Source organism: Cygnus atratus, chromosome 6 (assembly GCF_013377495.2).
Source record: "Cygnus atratus isolate AKBS03 ecotype Queensland, Australia chromosome 6, CAtr_DNAZoo_HiC_assembly, whole genome shotgun sequence".
Taxonomy (NCBI): Eukaryota; Metazoa; Chordata; class Aves; order Anseriformes; family Anatidae; genus Cygnus; species Cygnus atratus.
In genome coordinates this window covers 39890773-39906599 of record NC_066367.1, presented here as the reverse complement: position 1 = coordinate 39906599, position 15827 = coordinate 39890773, and the positions used below count along the sequence as shown (strand labels likewise).

General features: G+C 50.1%; 1 protein-coding gene across 1 annotated transcript; it reads left to right on the top strand.

The window, feature by feature from the left end:
• The first annotated feature begins 685 nt into the window (after positions 1-685).
• On the top strand, positions 686-12162 carry CYTIP (cytohesin 1 interacting protein). Its single transcript, XM_035566053.2, has 8 exons — positions 686-926; positions 3326-3375; positions 3603-3657; positions 5904-6006; positions 6142-6235; positions 6540-6609; positions 9830-9896; positions 10591-12162. The coding sequence occupies exons 1-8, from the start codon at positions 762-764 to the stop codon at positions 11061-11063; spliced, it is 1077 nt and encodes a 358-aa protein (XP_035421946.1). The 5' UTR covers positions 686-761; the 3' UTR covers positions 11064-12162.
• Positions 12163-15827: the final 3665 nt, after the last annotated feature.

The window sequence follows — 15827 nt, the reverse complement described above, 5'->3', positions numbered from 1 at the left end:
CCGCATGCAGCTCCCATGGCTCTGCCTCGGCCCCCAGCCAGCACTGTAACAGCCAGCGAGGAGCGGTGGCAAGGAGCGCTTCTGGCCGCACTCCTGGCTCCGTGCTTGCCCCTTGGTTCTGGGGCAGCACCTCATGTCCCTGTCCTCTGACCCCATGCTTATGTTGTTGTTTGCTCACAAACCCCTTTTGCCAGGTGAGTCAATGCTCCTTACTGAAGCACGAGCGCTCTGCTAACAACGTTGTGGAGCAAGAGCAGAGCAATGGTTTCAGCTTCTACTTTCAGGCTGTGGCCTTCAGTTCTTGCTTCTCTCCCTGTGGCTGGAAAGTCACATATTGACACGGCTGTCCAGAAAAAACATTATTTTCCTGTCTCTGCCCAAAGGTAATTTGAGCAAAGCAAGGGATGCCAAACAAGTGAAAGAATGAGCAAGCTGAATTCAAGCAAGTGTCTAAAGCAAACAGTTGTTTAAGGACAAGAAAGTAGAAGCTGTTCAGTGAAAATTATTACTGTGTGCAGGAATGGAAAAATTAAGCAGATTTCTGTAGTTGCCAAGCCTAGTTCTTAACTCTGTTCTGAGCACAAAACATGCTGAGCAGCCCTGGTGATCTGCAAGAAGAGATTTATGTAATGTGCACCTAAACCACAAGTCACATGGCCCGCTTTCCGTTTTCATACTTGTTGATCACTCAGAGAGCATATCTGAGCTCCCTCGGACATGCCAGCATTCAGCAATGCCTCTTTAGGCACCCTTCCGCTGGCATGTCTTTAAGAAAGCTCATTCAGCAAAACCATAACGCCAGCGCCGTGGGCTTCGGCGTGGGGCCAGCGTGCGTGTCCCATGGGGAGCCGGGGCTGCAGATGGACAGCAGGCGGCTCCAGCACCTGGCCAGCACGGTGGGCACGCTGCCGCGGGGCCGCAAACAGGTAGGGCACCTCGCAGCCCGGCCGGAGCCCTGGGGGCACGAGCTGGGCTGCCACGGCCCCGGGGTTTGCTGCGCGGTCCCCCTGTGCTGGAGTGGTTGCCGTGGGCTGAACGGGATTTGGGGCTGTAATGAAATCTTTCCTGCAGTGACCTTGCAGGGTGCTCTTGAAAGGAGACGTGGGAGGAGGCTGCCCACAGGTGCCTGGGGGCCAGGAGAGCTTCTGCAGCTGGTATCCTGCCCGGGCTGCCTTTCTTCTCCATTTGCAGCTGTGCTGCAAGGCACAGAGGCTTCTGCTACTGGGGGTACGCTTAAATTTGGGTTTGCTTTGGCATGGTGGCCTGTCTGGGCTTTCCTTTGTTCTGCATCTCTGGCAGGAAGCTCATGTATCGTGAGCTGCTTCCTCCCAGACTTTGGAGTATTTTGCTATGACTATTGTAGCTACTTCGGCTGTCTATTTCACTGTGTTTTTCATGCAGAACAGTAAAATTCTGCAGTTTCCAACCAGAGTCAAACAAAACTCTTTTGCTGCTGCTGCAAATTGCCAGCTGAGCAATTCTAGCTTGTCTGTCTAGTGTGAATACGCTTAAATAGAAAGTGCTTGTAACACATAATTTCAAAGTATTATCAGAAAACCGGAACAAATGTCTGTACACTTAAGGCTTTGCTTTGTACAGTAACAGAAACGCATCTCGTTGTACAAGCCTGGGAAGATAAAGGAGAGCCAGAAGCAGACAAATGCTGGGAACGCTGTCAATGCATTGGTTCAGCCACCACCAGCAGTGACAGGAGCACTTTGCGTGGCGATTGCTCCAGATGTAGAGATAAACAAATGATAATGGCCGTGACGCAACTGTGTGTGTGTTAAAGATAAATTACAGCACGTACATCAGGCATGGGAACTGCTCTGCAGAGACCTCGCCTAGTGGGGCTGAGCAGCCCAGGTTTACGCCTGCAGTTAACTCTCCCACCTTACGCACAGTTTATTATTACTCCTTCCTCTCCTTTTCTCTCTCCAAGTAAATGCATATTTATGAAATGGAGGTTTTATAGGTAGTCTTACAGTGGCATGACTTTATACCATTGAAGCTTGGGATGTTTTATACATCGATAAAGTAATTCCTTATTTGTTGTTCACTAAAAGTGAAAGGAAGAATTAATATTTAGCACTGATCTTTTTTTTTTTTTTGCTCCAGGCCTCTTTAGTCATGGGTCTGCCTTGCCTGAAGCAGGGATGCCAGGTGCTTGTTGCCATGCCCATGCATCAGCTTGGAAATGCTATGTGGCCACCACTAGAAACTGCTGAGAGCTGGCTGCAGTTTTCTTAGCATATGTGTGTGTGTGCTTTCTGCTGTTTCTCATAGGTGTTAAGTTTATAAATGCCCACAGATTTTTAGGGGAAAGGTGTGAAAGAAAGGTGAGGTCTTAGCATAACAGAAACATGATTTAGGCACCATATAGGTAATCGTTACAGTTTTAATGGAAGTGATGGCAATCCCTGGCTTTTAGTCTTGAAGCCTCACTCTTTTAGAGTTAATGTGATGGGAGATCCATCTCTGAAGCCCTACTGAATGCAGGGTTTCTCTTTAGTGGTTGTGCCTCTTCTTCTTCCAGTTTCTACTGTCTTGAGTAGTTACACTGATTTTTTTTTTTTCAAATAAAGTTGGAACTGGCACTGCAGTACTGTCTCCTAGTGAGGATACCTCGATCTTCACTGGAGGAGAACAAATGAATCAATATTATTATGTGCTAAGAGTACCTGTTTTTTTTTTTTTTTATACTCTGTAATGTGTAATGTTAGCACCACAGTAGTGCTTCATTTTGCATTTAGAAGGTTGGAAAAAAATGCAAGAGCTCATTTTTCCAGGGCCTAATTTCCAACATAATAAAAATACACATGAATTCCTTCAACTATGGCCTCATGCAGGCGAGTGCCGTGCTTTGCACCAGAACGTGCTGTGGCCACCTGCGCCTCGCCGAGCTTGCTGCCAGCATTGAAAAGGGCTCTGAGAGCGGTGCTGAGCGCTCTTGCAGTTCTGCACTTGGCTCTGCCTGACGCTCTGAGCATTTATGCTCGCGTTTGACTGATGGCAGTTTTCTATTTTAAAGTGCAAACTTTCATCTGAAGTTGGGGCCCGTTTGCTCACAGTTTCGTCGTGCCGCATGTGTTGCCATTTCAGGAAGCCTCCAGTGGCTGTGCAAAGTGGGGAGATGCTTCTCCTGCCCCCGATTTTGTCCCGGGGCAGGGCTGCGGCCCCTGGGCTCCTGAGTCCTGCCCGCGGTGACTGGTGCAAGCTCAGCACGGCTCTGCGCCCTGCGCCTCCTCCAAAGCACCTGCTTTAGAGAGTGCCCCACGGAACTGCGAACCTACTGACCCTTTTCCTCTCCCATTTCTGGTTCCAGCTCGCTTTAACCAGATCCAGCTCCTTGGGCGACTCCTCCAGGCCACAGAGGTAGGAAGATTCCCTTCTGTAACAGCCACGGCCACTCGCGTGCGCTGGCAGAAGCGCAGCCCGCCAGGCTAGGGCCCAGGGAGCGAGGCAGCCCCGTGGCTGCGGCCGTGAGCGAGGCGTGCTGGTTCCCCTGCCAGCACGGAGCGGGGCAGCGACGGGGACAGGACCCTGCTAGAAAGGGAGTGCACCCCGGGGGCTGTGTGTAATCCTGAGTGTTTTCCTTACAGACACCTTGTTGCTATATTCAAAGATGACAAAGAGACGTTTGGGTTTGAAATACAGGTAAGCCTTAAATGACGAGTCAATTCATTTAAAAATAAAATCTGGTGCAAACTCTTAAGTGTCACATCCTCCAAATTATGTTAATAGAGCAGTGATGCAGAAATGGGGTGCATTTCTGATGTTTTTTTCATAGCGAAGGTCACAGATAAGAGTTTCTGACCTGCCAGAAGTCAGAGCACTGAGAGCAGGAGAAACCTCAAGTGTGCAATGGTAACATGTTCTTTCCTCCCTAGTTGAATATTTTTCAGAGAATTTTGTATGGAAATATTTTTATATAAAAAGAGAGAGATCAAACAGCTCTTTTCCTAAAAAACACCTTGTGCTTGCTGTACAAGGCAGTGTGGTTACTGCCTCAGGGCACAACTGAGGGTGTGAAATAAACCACATGGGAACATCTGCAGAGCATACGAACAACGCATTTTGAAGCACCCTCAAGGAAGCATTAGGCATCTCAGCCGAGCCACACGCCTCTTCTGTGAGAGCAGGAGCTGTTCTGTCCCGGCGGTGCATGAGAACACCTCCCACGCTGCCCCTTTGGTCTCATTTACTGCTGCTGCAGCGCATCTTCAGAGCACTTGCCTTTATCTACACACAAAGGGAAAATACTAACTTCAGTGAAATGAGTGCATTAGGAAAAACCTAACTTTTTAAGATTTGATTCTCTGAATAATGAATGTGGAAGTGTTCAGCTCAGGAACAGTAGAGAGCTTTCAGAAGTGAAGATAATTGAGTCAATTATTGGGCTTTTGTATAAATTGTCAGGGTGGATTTTCATTATATGTGACATTCTGATTAAAATTAATTGTTCTTGGCATATTTCTTCCTGAACGTACATTCAGTGTAAGCATTTCACTAGAAAGTCCAGGCTCCGAAAAGACAGCATCTGTCTGGTACTAAAAATAATCCATTATTTAGAAGTTGCAGTTCCATTACTATAATTTAAATTTAAGCAAACCAGAATAAGATGATGTGAAACTCTAGGTCCACCATCTGCAGGGAATTTATGAGAATTACAGTGGTGGCTGAGTGCCAGAGTTTCTCGCGAACTGCTGCTTCTACTAGTACTTCCCACTCGTGAACTGGAGTCTGGAGGCGAGATGGATGCAGTATGGATCTGTACGTGCCCAGATGTTTGCAGGAAGGCACTCTGAGTCCCATGTCTCTCCCCACTCTGCAGCCACCTAAAACCTAGGTATCTACTCCAAAATAATTGGCCTGCTGTATTTGCTGTATTGCATGTGAAGTCCTTCAAAATCCTCGTGTTTCTCATGGTGTCCTTAGTTTAACTGAAAGTTTTACTGTTGGTCTAAGTCTGAAATCACTGAATTGGTGTAATTTGGCCTGATAAACTTTGAACTCATTCCAGTCTTCATTCCATGTGGACTGAGAAATTTGAGAATCTAACATGACTTCTTATATCTAGGGTAGATTTGGCTGTCATAGGTTTTCAGGAACTTCAGCTTCAGTATTAGAATTTGGTAGAGGATGTGGCTAAATAGTGATATTTGCATGTAACTAAAAAGACATTTCCTGTCATGGTAGGACTTGCTCGGGTTACATCTCTTAGTTTAGCATTTTTCTAAATGAATGTCAGAGTTGATAATCAGATGATGGATTTTGCTTACAGTTATTTAACATACATATAAATGTATAAGTCAAAAATATAAAACACTTTTTAAGGGGAGGGAGGGACATATGTAGATAATGAGTATAAGAGACCAGAAGAGCAAAGGTAGGTTAATCTTTTCAGTTGTTATTGTTAACTGGTCTGTCTGGCAACACTTGATGGCTTAATGTGGCATTCACAATGAGGAGGAGTCAATCATTTGAAAAGCCAAGGCCATGCCCTGCCATGTCGTGACTGGGAACATGAAATATCCTTCCAGTTGTAGGGCAAACCAGAAAGCAATTTGCATCCCTGCTAATAGATGTTCTTGACTGAAGTTACTGAGTTTTTGATAATGAATAATCAACTTGCTTTAAAACTAGGTTTTGCAAAAACAATGTACAGACATCTGTCAGGTGCCTACTGTTCTCTAATCATAAGAAAGCTATTTCCAATTGTTAAGTTACAACATTTTAGTGTTCACACTTATATGATCATATAATCTGCTCAACACAGCCTTACCATTTTAAAAAGGTGTAAAAAGACTATGAAAACAAATTAGGCTGTATGACAGTATCTTAAGTATTAAATTGTTATCATGACTTTAATATTGGTAACACTGTTGCTTTGTTACTTACAGACTATTAGATTTCCAAACCAAAATGATTACTCCTTGGAGGTATGCACTTGTGTCTGCAAAATTCAAGAAGAAAGTCCTGCTCATTTATCTGGCCTTCAAATTGGTAACTATTAGCGTTTTTTTCCCCACTATGGGTGGCCCTATTTTGCTTTTTATCCCCATTAGTTTTATTTTAGAGAAAGTGGAAGGGATACGTATGCTGAAGATGCTCATTACAGCCTCTGCTTATCTCTAACAGGTGATATCCTTGCCAATATCAACGGAGTGAACACTGATGGGTTTAGTCACAAGCAAATAGTAGACTTGATAAAGTCCTCAGGGAACTATTTGAGGTAGGCATCTGTCCTCCAGAGTGTTTTTAGTTTAACAGTCTGTCCCACTGGAAACCAGGAAACCTCGTGTTAACCAGCAGCCCCATACTGTCTCAGACGCATAGGACTGTAACGTGCGTGTCTCTTGACCGCACCGTGTGTTTGCCCATCTGGCACCAACACCACTGTTGCTGAAGTCAGCTGTTGAGGAGAGGTGACAGCACGCGGGGCCTCCCCTGTCCTGCGTGCATCCCCTCCCCGAGGACACCGCGGCACCACGTGCTGCTGTGGGGCCGCCGGTACCCAAAGCACCTCTTCCTTCCAGGCTGGAGACTGTCAACGGGGCCATGTACCTGAGGAAGATGGAGCTCGAGACCAAGCTGCAGCTGCTGAAGGTAACGCAGTGAGCCACTTCTCTGCTGCACAAAGCAGAGCGCTGTTGTGGGTCCGTTGCTCGTGGGGGTGGCCGGGTGGCGTGGCAGGGGAATGGCACCCGCGTGTCCTCCGTGCTGGCACCGCCAGCCACGGCACCTCCAAGGGTGGTGCTGCAGCTGCCAGGTCCCATGGGCACACGGGGACGGACAGTGCCAGGACTGCCCGGACTGACTGTGCTGCAGCCTGGACTGAGCGCGCTGCGGCACTGTCAGGTGCGGCGCTGCGGGACCACGCAGGCCACGGCACCGCGGTGCTGGCTGAGGCAGTCACGCCACGACTGCCCTGGAGGTCTGGTTCCTCATAACATCCCAGCAACTCACACACCTCCAGCACTGGGGGTCCTCCCCGAGCCCCTGGGCATTTTCTGAATGGGTTCGAGTGCTCTCCCTGCCTGGGGTGCTGAGCTTCTCCAGCTCTTTCCCTGCCCTGGTTTAGGGAAGAAAAAAACATTCATCTTGACAGCATTTCATAGCCTTGTTTTGAGTTAGGTCAAATGATGAAAAAATGATAAAAAAAAAAAAAAGTCTGATAGCTTTGAACTCCTCTTAAATTTTGTCAGACTAAAAATTAACTAGTGCTCTAAGTAAACAGTTAAGTTTAAACAACATTTTGAAAATGTCAAAACATTATGTGTAGAAATTTTGGAGTATTCTTTCCCCCCTCAAATATCAAATTGTAAGATTGATGAGGAACCTTGATCTGGTTGGCACTGAATTTATGAGAATATAGCACAGGGCAGGTTGCTTGGTATATGATTTTTATGATGTAGATAATGTAATGGCTACGTGAGGACTGTACAGCGAGGATACAACGAGGAAGGATGAGGCCCTTCAGTACTCATTAAACTAAGATGGGCTATGGAGGATGCTTCTGGAGATATCTGGGCTGGGTTTAGGTGTTACTGCCCCACAGCTGGCTGTTATTTTCTCTCTGAAGGAGGTAAAATTAATCATGGGCTGTGAGATGCTCTCAGCTTTAGGGTGATGGGGGACAAAGGACTGCTGGCAATACTCAAACCTGGTCTGGACCACCAGGAGGTTGGGACACCTTTGTTAGCCCAGAGGGCTGCTCGGTGTCTGGGTGCAGAGCTGCGCTGTGGCATGTGTCGTGCAGGAGGCAGGCAGGGGCTGCCAGCTGCAGGAGGTGGGGCAGGATGCAGGGGGCAGTGCCGCAGGTCCAGGTGCAATGCTGGGCTCATGGGGAGCGCTGTGACCACATCCCCTAGGCCCAAGGCTGGCGGGAGCCACGGCAGCAAGCAGGGATGCTGAGACCACCTGGCTGGACACCAAGTCTGGAGAGGGTGGGGAACATGCCAGAGACTTCATCTCTGTGCCCATGCGAGGGGGGCACCAGGCTATGTGGGCTATCACAAGTGCCACCACAGAGCATTCGCCCTACCAGCCTGATGGAGCTGCCCAGCTGAAACCTCTGAGGGGTACCGGCACTAGGGGGACCTGCTGCAACACCCAGGGAAGTTTGCGAGGACAAAGTGCTGGCTGAAGCAGAGGCACTGCTCTGGCAGTGGCAGCAGTGCCAGCCCTGGTTTGTGCCGTGGTGCTCCCAGTCCCACTCAGCGCCGCTGCTGCCACCCGCCCACTGGTCCCAGCCCCACCGCCATGAGAAGCCGCCCAGGCTTCTCCCTTAGACAGCTTCACGAAATAATGGCACAGTCACAAGACACAGGCTGCCCCTCCCACCCCCCATTCAGAGAATTATAAAAACCAAATCTGCTGTGAAATGCTCTGCTTTCAGGTTTTAGAAAACAGTTGTTTCCCAGAAGTGCCAAATCTCTGCAATGAGAGTTCTTGCAGTGCAGAATTTGGGTGTGGGCCTGGCCCTTGCGTGATCAGGAGAGTGGCGGCAGTGGAAAGAACCTAATTTTGGTTGTGACTGTATCTGATGTCTCACCACGGGATGTGTTCAGCAGCTGGAAGCCATGTAACCGCAGCCAGGGAGCAGCGTGCTGGTGGGTGCCATCGCAGGGCTGGGCCGCTCCACGAGCACACCCTGCGTAAAGGTGCTCAGCAGCTGGGCAGAACGGGCAGCTGGGAGCAGCGAGTGGGTACATGTGCCATGTGCCAGTTAATGAGCTGCTAATGAGGCCTAATTAGGTGGGAGAAACCATCATTGGGAGGTTGCTTTGCTTGGGTCCCAAAGGGGGCAAAGAACGTCTTTGGACAACTCCCCAGCACCTCTGGCCTACAGCGGGGGTGTCGCGGTGCTGGGTGCGGGCACCACCAGCCCTGCTCTGCCACCGTGGTCACCCAGGGGCAGGTGGGGAGCACAGCGGTGTCTCAGGCCCTCCTCGACAGCGGTCATTGCTCCCATATTGCAGGGGAGGCTGTCTGGGTGCTGGATGGGTGGCGGTGCTTTACCCTTGGGATGGTGTGTGTGTGCTTGATTGGTTTTTCTGAAGTGTGGAGCAGGGGAGAAATGTGCAAGGAGTAGCAAGATTGCCCACACAAGCTTAGCCTGGGCAGTTTGCACGTATAAATATGACTTGTCAGGGTGCCTAGCTGCATGTTTGAGGTGCACCGAGTTCATGCAGGTCACTGAGGAAGCACCTACTCCAGGCAGAGGTTAACCTGGCTGGTTTTGAATCAGTTATGCAGCGTTTTATTTGCTTTATCAAAAAATCATCTGCAACAGAGGAAAAAAATTAAGCATTGCTCATTGTTAGGATAGTATGTCAGCACTTGCAGGCTGTAAGGACAGTCGGGGTGATGTGTTCCCAACTGCAGGATCAGGGCATCGCTGACCGCGATGTGCCTGCGTTGCTGGCAGAGCCAGGAGCAAAGGGCACGGGGCCCTGGTAGCAGCCAGCCAGCTCTGGGCTGCGGCAGGTTTCTGACAGAGGTCAGCAGTGCCGCCCCCCTGAGAAACTGGTTTTCTAGGTTTGCTGTCCGAATGCATGCTGCATGCTCTCCAGATTTCAGCCTTCTACTTTTGCAAATCTCATATGTGAAGCGCCTCGGCCAGAGCGCTCAGGGCATGAGGGCAGTTGTGCTTTGTGGGGGAAGTTTGCTAAACTCCAGGACAACTGTTGTCATGCTGGTGAGAAGAGGGCGCACAGCTGCTTCCTGTAGGTGAAGCGTACTGCCTGAGAACCCTCTCTTTTGAAGTGTTTTAAACCTCTGTGGAAGTGTGTGAATGACAGGTAGCCCTCTTTATCCTTCACAGAAAACTCTGCAGCAGAAATGGGTGGAGTTCCGCTCTTTGCACTTACGGGAACAGCGCTTGCTGCATGGTAAGTCGTCTTTTCCGGGTCGGAAACCACAGCACTGCTGAGACCTTCTGTGGAAACTCGGGCTGATCAGTAGCAAGCATTCCTTTAACCTGATTTTCATTTGCTTGCTTTTTCCCCTGTTAATGAGGGCATGGGGCTGGCCCATGGGAAAGCCTTTTTTTCAGTGTCTAATGAATTTGGATGCTGCTTTGCTGATGTAGACTAAAGGCTCTTTTGCCTGAGTTCTAGGAAATGAGTTCATGTGGGCTGCAAAGTTTCTTTTCCATTCTCTTTTTCTGGACTTAAAAACAAACAAACAAAGCCCTCCCCTTATTTACAGGTTGCCCTGGGAGCAACTTTGGTTCTGCATTTCGGGGCAAGGCAGGGGTAGAGAGCCCCACACAGCTGGGAAATGCGGGGTGAGAAGGGATGCTGGGCGTGATCCTCCCCCGTTCCCTCGTGGCGCAGAAACACCACCGCACCCCTCAGGTTGCCCCGGCTGGGAGGGCGGAGGGGAAGGGTGAAACCCATGAGAGACACAGGTGATGGCCTCGGCTGAACAGAGGGACAGGAATGGCCATGCTGACCTCCCTGCAGCGCTGTTTTGGGACAGCTGCTGCGGAGCCCGAGGCCATCTCTGCTTGCATAGGCTTCCAGCTCTCTGGCCTTGAGCAGATGCCTTTGAATAATGCTCCTCCTTGACCTCTGCTTCCAGGAGAGGTGAATGACAATGCTCTGCTGGACACGCTGGAGCTGGAAGAGGCCAACTTATTTGGTGGCTGTGGCACACCGGGACCTGTCTCTCCGATCAAGCCTCGCTTCTCCAGCGAGAGCAGCTCCCGAAGCCGGCTGAGCTCCATGACTGTGGACAGTGAGGACAGCTTCTACCAGAGCAGCGCCTTCGATGATTCTGCTGCAGAGAGCCTGAGCCGCCAGTCCAGCATCGATGATGAGTGCTTCTTCCCCAGGGACGGCGACGGCGCGGCCGGGAGGTCCTCCCTGCGCAGGAACCGCAGCATCAGCCTGGCCAGCAGCGGGTCCATGTCCCCACTCTGGGAGGGAGGTGGCTGCTCGAGTAGCTTTGGGACACTCCCACGGAAGAGCAGGAGATCAAGCGTACGAAAGCATCTTCTGAAATTCATCCCAGGCCTTCACCGGGCACTGGAAGAGGAAGAAAGTCGGGTCTGACACGGCGTGTGCTGTCCATGATGTCTGGGGCTCTGCTCAGGAGCCTGCAGCAGGGCCAGGGAACATGCGCAGCAGCTCACCTGGAGGCTTGCAGCAGGTCAAACTCAAGGCTGCATTTGTTCCTCTCCTCACACAACCTTACGGTGGGACTGATGGTATTTAAAATGCTCTGGGGTTTTTAATTATTTTAATTTTAATTTTTAATCAGAGTGCACTGTGGACTTCTTCATTAACATGAAAAACAACTAACTCCGAGATGTGAAGAACCTTTGCAGAACCTCCTCAGCATACTTTAGTGTTAATAATGTTTTTTAATTGAATGCAAGATTTATAGCTATTTATTTCCTGTTACTGAAGTCAGAGTCCTCAAAGGTGTCTAATAAAGCAAGCACTTCCACTAAAGCCAGTGACAAAGTCCCGTTAGAAACAGGATGGAGCCCAGAGCTTAGGGCAGACCCCAGAGGAGACGTTCTGAGATGAAAACAGGCTGGTGACAATGACCAAATCAGCGAAGGGTACGGTGGGACTCTGTGGAGCCCTGTCAAAGCCACAGAGCTTTTTTGTGCAATTCCTATCATGCTTGCTAGAAACAGCATGCTCTGTGCTGTGTCAGCTCAGTGACAGGTCATTTCAGTGCTGGGTGTCGTCACCATCGCCCCTTGAGATTACTGCGGTCAAATCAGCTTACTGGATTTTTAGCAGGTTGGAGAAAATGCTCGTCAGCATGCAGTGGTCTAAGCACACAGTTCAAGTTAATTTGACCTCTTTAAGGTGAGCGGAGCAGAGGATCTCCCCCAGGGACGATCAGGGCTGGCTCTGGTGTGGGTGCAGGCAGGCGCTGGCCGGGGGCCTCCCTGCGGGCTGTGCTTGGTGCCTGCCCACGCTCGCCTGGGCCGGAGGCAGAGACTGCAGGCAATGAGGGCTCACTTGACAGCTCGTATGAGGTGCTATAATAAATATGGATATAAACGTGAAGAAACAGAGGACTTTTATTTTCCTCTCAGGCAACACAGAAATAGGCTGTTAGGTCAGAGCAAGCAGCCTAATTGTGTTTTCCAGGTACAATTGGAAGAATTTTAAATGTAATTTAAATGCCTTGTGTGCCTCGTTTGTCTGTTGACTGAGAAGAATGTGCAGCTGTTTGCAATTCAGATATTGCTGTGGCAGGATTTCCTGGTCTTTTCAGAAACCTCAGACTGAAACCGATAGCTTTCCGTGGAGACGAACCCCAGATAAAAACAGCCTGTCCCGGTACTCCTGTAATTGATAAACACTGCTCCGTGGGCTGCTGGATGCCTGGCGGGGAGCCCCCGAAGGAGGCACAGCCCCGGCACCTGGGCATGGAGCTGGGCTTGGGGCTGATCCTTGTCAGACGGGTGGGCTGGGGCCTGGATTTGCCATGATTCTCCTCATTGGAGCTCATTTCTGGACACCGAGTTTTTGGCTTGTGAGCTGTTGCCTCAAGAAACAGCTTCGCTGCGCCAGACATGGCGGCAGAGAGAAGAAAGAAAAGCAGAGATTATTTCCACGGGGACAACTTCGAGTTAAAGGCAGATGTATGGGTGTCCAAGTGAAAGCAACCGTGGCCACAATAACCAGAAAATCTGGTGAAGGTTGATTAATACCCCAAAGAGAACAAAGAGATCTGACACTTAAAAAGAGACATCAAACTCAGTCATGTTTTTGCAATTTGGTAAGGCAAATGTTATTATTTTGTAACTCATGCCAAGTAACATGCCTAACTTATTAGTGGAAATATGTCTAACTTAGCTAATCTGTTTACTTATTCTCACTAAGTTATGCCTGAGCTAACTGTACCTGCAAAGTTTTGTGTCCGTATCAGAGTCCGAATGAAATGCTTGAAATACTTATATTTCAACAGGGTCAAGATTCTTCCTTGGTGCATAGCGTTGCTAAGAAACAGACTAGGAATTCCTTAGATATGTTAATTTTCACTTGCAAGTAAATGTATGTTGTTATTTGCTGGACTTCCTGGAAAACACAGGCATCAGCAAAGGGCCCTTGCGAGGTCAAACCAAGAGAGGCAAATGCTCAGAGACCTGCACAGAACAGTATCTTACATGGTTACTCTGCTTTTACCCTAAGCCTAGGATACTGTTTGAGGTCTTTACCAGACCTCAGAGAAAGGGAAGAGAGCTGCCCAGAGCCTGCGTGCTTGCAGAGATGGGTGCTTCCAGCTGCCTGTCGCCATGAGCCACTGGCGGGTCCTGCTCTGCCACAGCAGAGCACACCTCTGTCTGTCTGGCCCAGGACTCGGGGCCCTGGCTGTCGTATGCATTTATGTCTGAAGAAGCAAATATTCCTAGTCTTGTTTGTATGAACGGAGGCTGAAGATTCGCCTACCTGTGCTACAGACGCTTTTTCGTGGGGGTGAAAATCAGTGCCTGCTCAAAGTCAGGCCAGAGCTCTTCGCCTAGAGTGTGGCTGGCTGGGCTCTGCAGGATGACAGCAGTGCAGCAGCCGGGCTGGGTGTGCTTCACTTTCTGCCTCCTGCAACTCCTCAGAAATGAGCTCTGCATTAATGCTGCCTCCTGCCTTGGTTGCAGCTGGTTTATAAAGACTGCAATGGCAGAGGCGGGGGCTGAATAGGGTGCGCTGCTCTCGTACGTCCTTCTCCTCATCTTATATAAAAGGTATTTACAATGCTGTATAAACTCTGCTCCCTAGGGCTGCATCTCTGGTGGAAATCAGGGCAGCTATATGGCCCAGAGCAGTGACTCCTTTTGGTATGGAAAGTTAGTTTGCCTTATCTTGGGAGATACGTGCCTGCTTTTAGCATTGGGAAGGCCCAGTGAGCCTGGGCACCCAACAAGCGTAAGAAAGGCAGTTAGATAAATGATGCTATTCTAGTGGTGGTGAGAGGACACTCGGGTTGCTACAACACGATGTGTGACCACAACACGGTGTTTTGAGGGCCATGAGCTGCAGGGCTGATCAAAAACAGGATGTGGGCGATCGGCAAGCTCTGTGGGGCTCTGCAGTGTGGCTGGAGATCAAAGGTGCCACAGCCTCTTGAGGGGAGGAAGAAACACACAGGCAAACTAAAGAGAGAGCAAAAAGAAGGAGAAAGCTTCTAGAACTGCATTGCTTCTTGCAGGGAGCAGCTGGGAGCAATTCCTGCTGTGCTCCTGGGACGTGCACGGGGATGCTGCAGTGGCGTGGGTTGGGTCCGTGCCGAGGCCAGGGCCAGCACGCCCAGGGGCGCGGGGCAGCACGTGCTGGCTGGGGAGGGTGCGGCGCTGCAAGCCTTTGTGCCAGCCGCAGCTCCTGGGGACGTGCTGGCTCTGAGCACAGCGCTTATGGGGCTGCCTGGTTTCCTGAGAGCCAGGGGACTGACTTTTCTTCTCCCCCGTGGATAAAGGGGACAATCCGAGCTGACAACAGAAAGAATCAAAGAATCACAGAATCAGAATAACGTGAGTTGGAAGGCACCCGCAAGGATCATCGAGTCCAGCTCCTGGTCCACACAGCACCACCCCAAAATCAAACCTGTGTCTGAGAGCGTTGTCCAAATGCTTCTTGAACTCTAGCAGGCTCCCTGGGGAACCTGTTCCAGTGCCCAGCCACCCTCTCAGTGAAGAATCACAGAATGGTTTGGGTTGGAAGGGACCTTAAAGACCATCTAGTTCCAGCCCCCTGCCAACCTCCCACCAGACCAGGTTGCTCAGAGCCCCATCCAACCTGGCCTTGAACACTTCCAGGGATGGGGCATCCTCAGCTTCTCTGGACAGCCTGTGCCAGTGCCTCGTCACCCTCTGAGTGAAGAATTTCTCCCTTATATCTAATCTAAATCTCCCCTCTTTTAGTCTAAAGTCTGCCCCTCCCAGTGCCCGGGTCAGGGTGACCCCTCCCTGAGCCCCGGATCGTGCATAAACCACAGGAAGGACAAGGTCACGTTATCAGCCCCTGGTTTAGCAGTAAATGGGCAGAAGTCCTGCCTGAGGTGACAGTGATGGGAGCGAGCATGCGGTGGCATTTCCAGCAGCAGGGCTGGCACAGCACCTCCGCGCCCCGCACTGCCCGTGCTGCGGTGCTAAGGGGGGAGCCGGTGGGAGCAGGGCGCAGCAAAGTTCCCTCTGGTTACATGGGTTGGTGTCTGCTGCTCAGGCAAGGGCTGTTGTCAGCTCAGTGTGGTTTTTCAAGGGCCTGGCAGTGCCTCGTCTGCTGCTCCTCAGACCTGTTCGCCTCTTCCACGCTCCTGCAGCTCTTCAGTCAGCCATGCCCCTTTTTAGTGACCTTCCCAATTTGCAGTTATCGTGCTTGGCTCTCTTGGCCTGTAATTCATATTGCTGAAGCTTTTTCTACAAAGCCATGAAGCGCATTCTGGCTTCTGCTGGGAAAATTTCAAGTACAGTGGAAAAGCATTCTGGCTTCAAGGCTGTATTGCCCTACAAAAACTCACCCCTCACAGATTACAGGTCCAGTCCTGGAAGCTACTGACAGACGTGAGGCTTTTGCATTTCCCTGTCTCAGACTCGAGTTTCTGCATGCCCTTGGTTTTGTTCCATTTCAGTTCTGCTTGGGGCAGGCACCTCTCATTTCGGTGGCCAGTTCACTGTTTTTCAGGGATGGCTGCATTTCTTCTGCCTTCGTGCATGTGGTTCTGCTCTGGTAATTTCTGCTTTCAGACCAGACATTTCCTTTCTCGTGCAGCTGTTTTAGAAGTGTTCTGTAGCAGCTGGTGGCACCTAGCTCTTGTAGCAGTGAGAAGATCACGGGACGTGCTTAAGCTCCTGCCTGCCT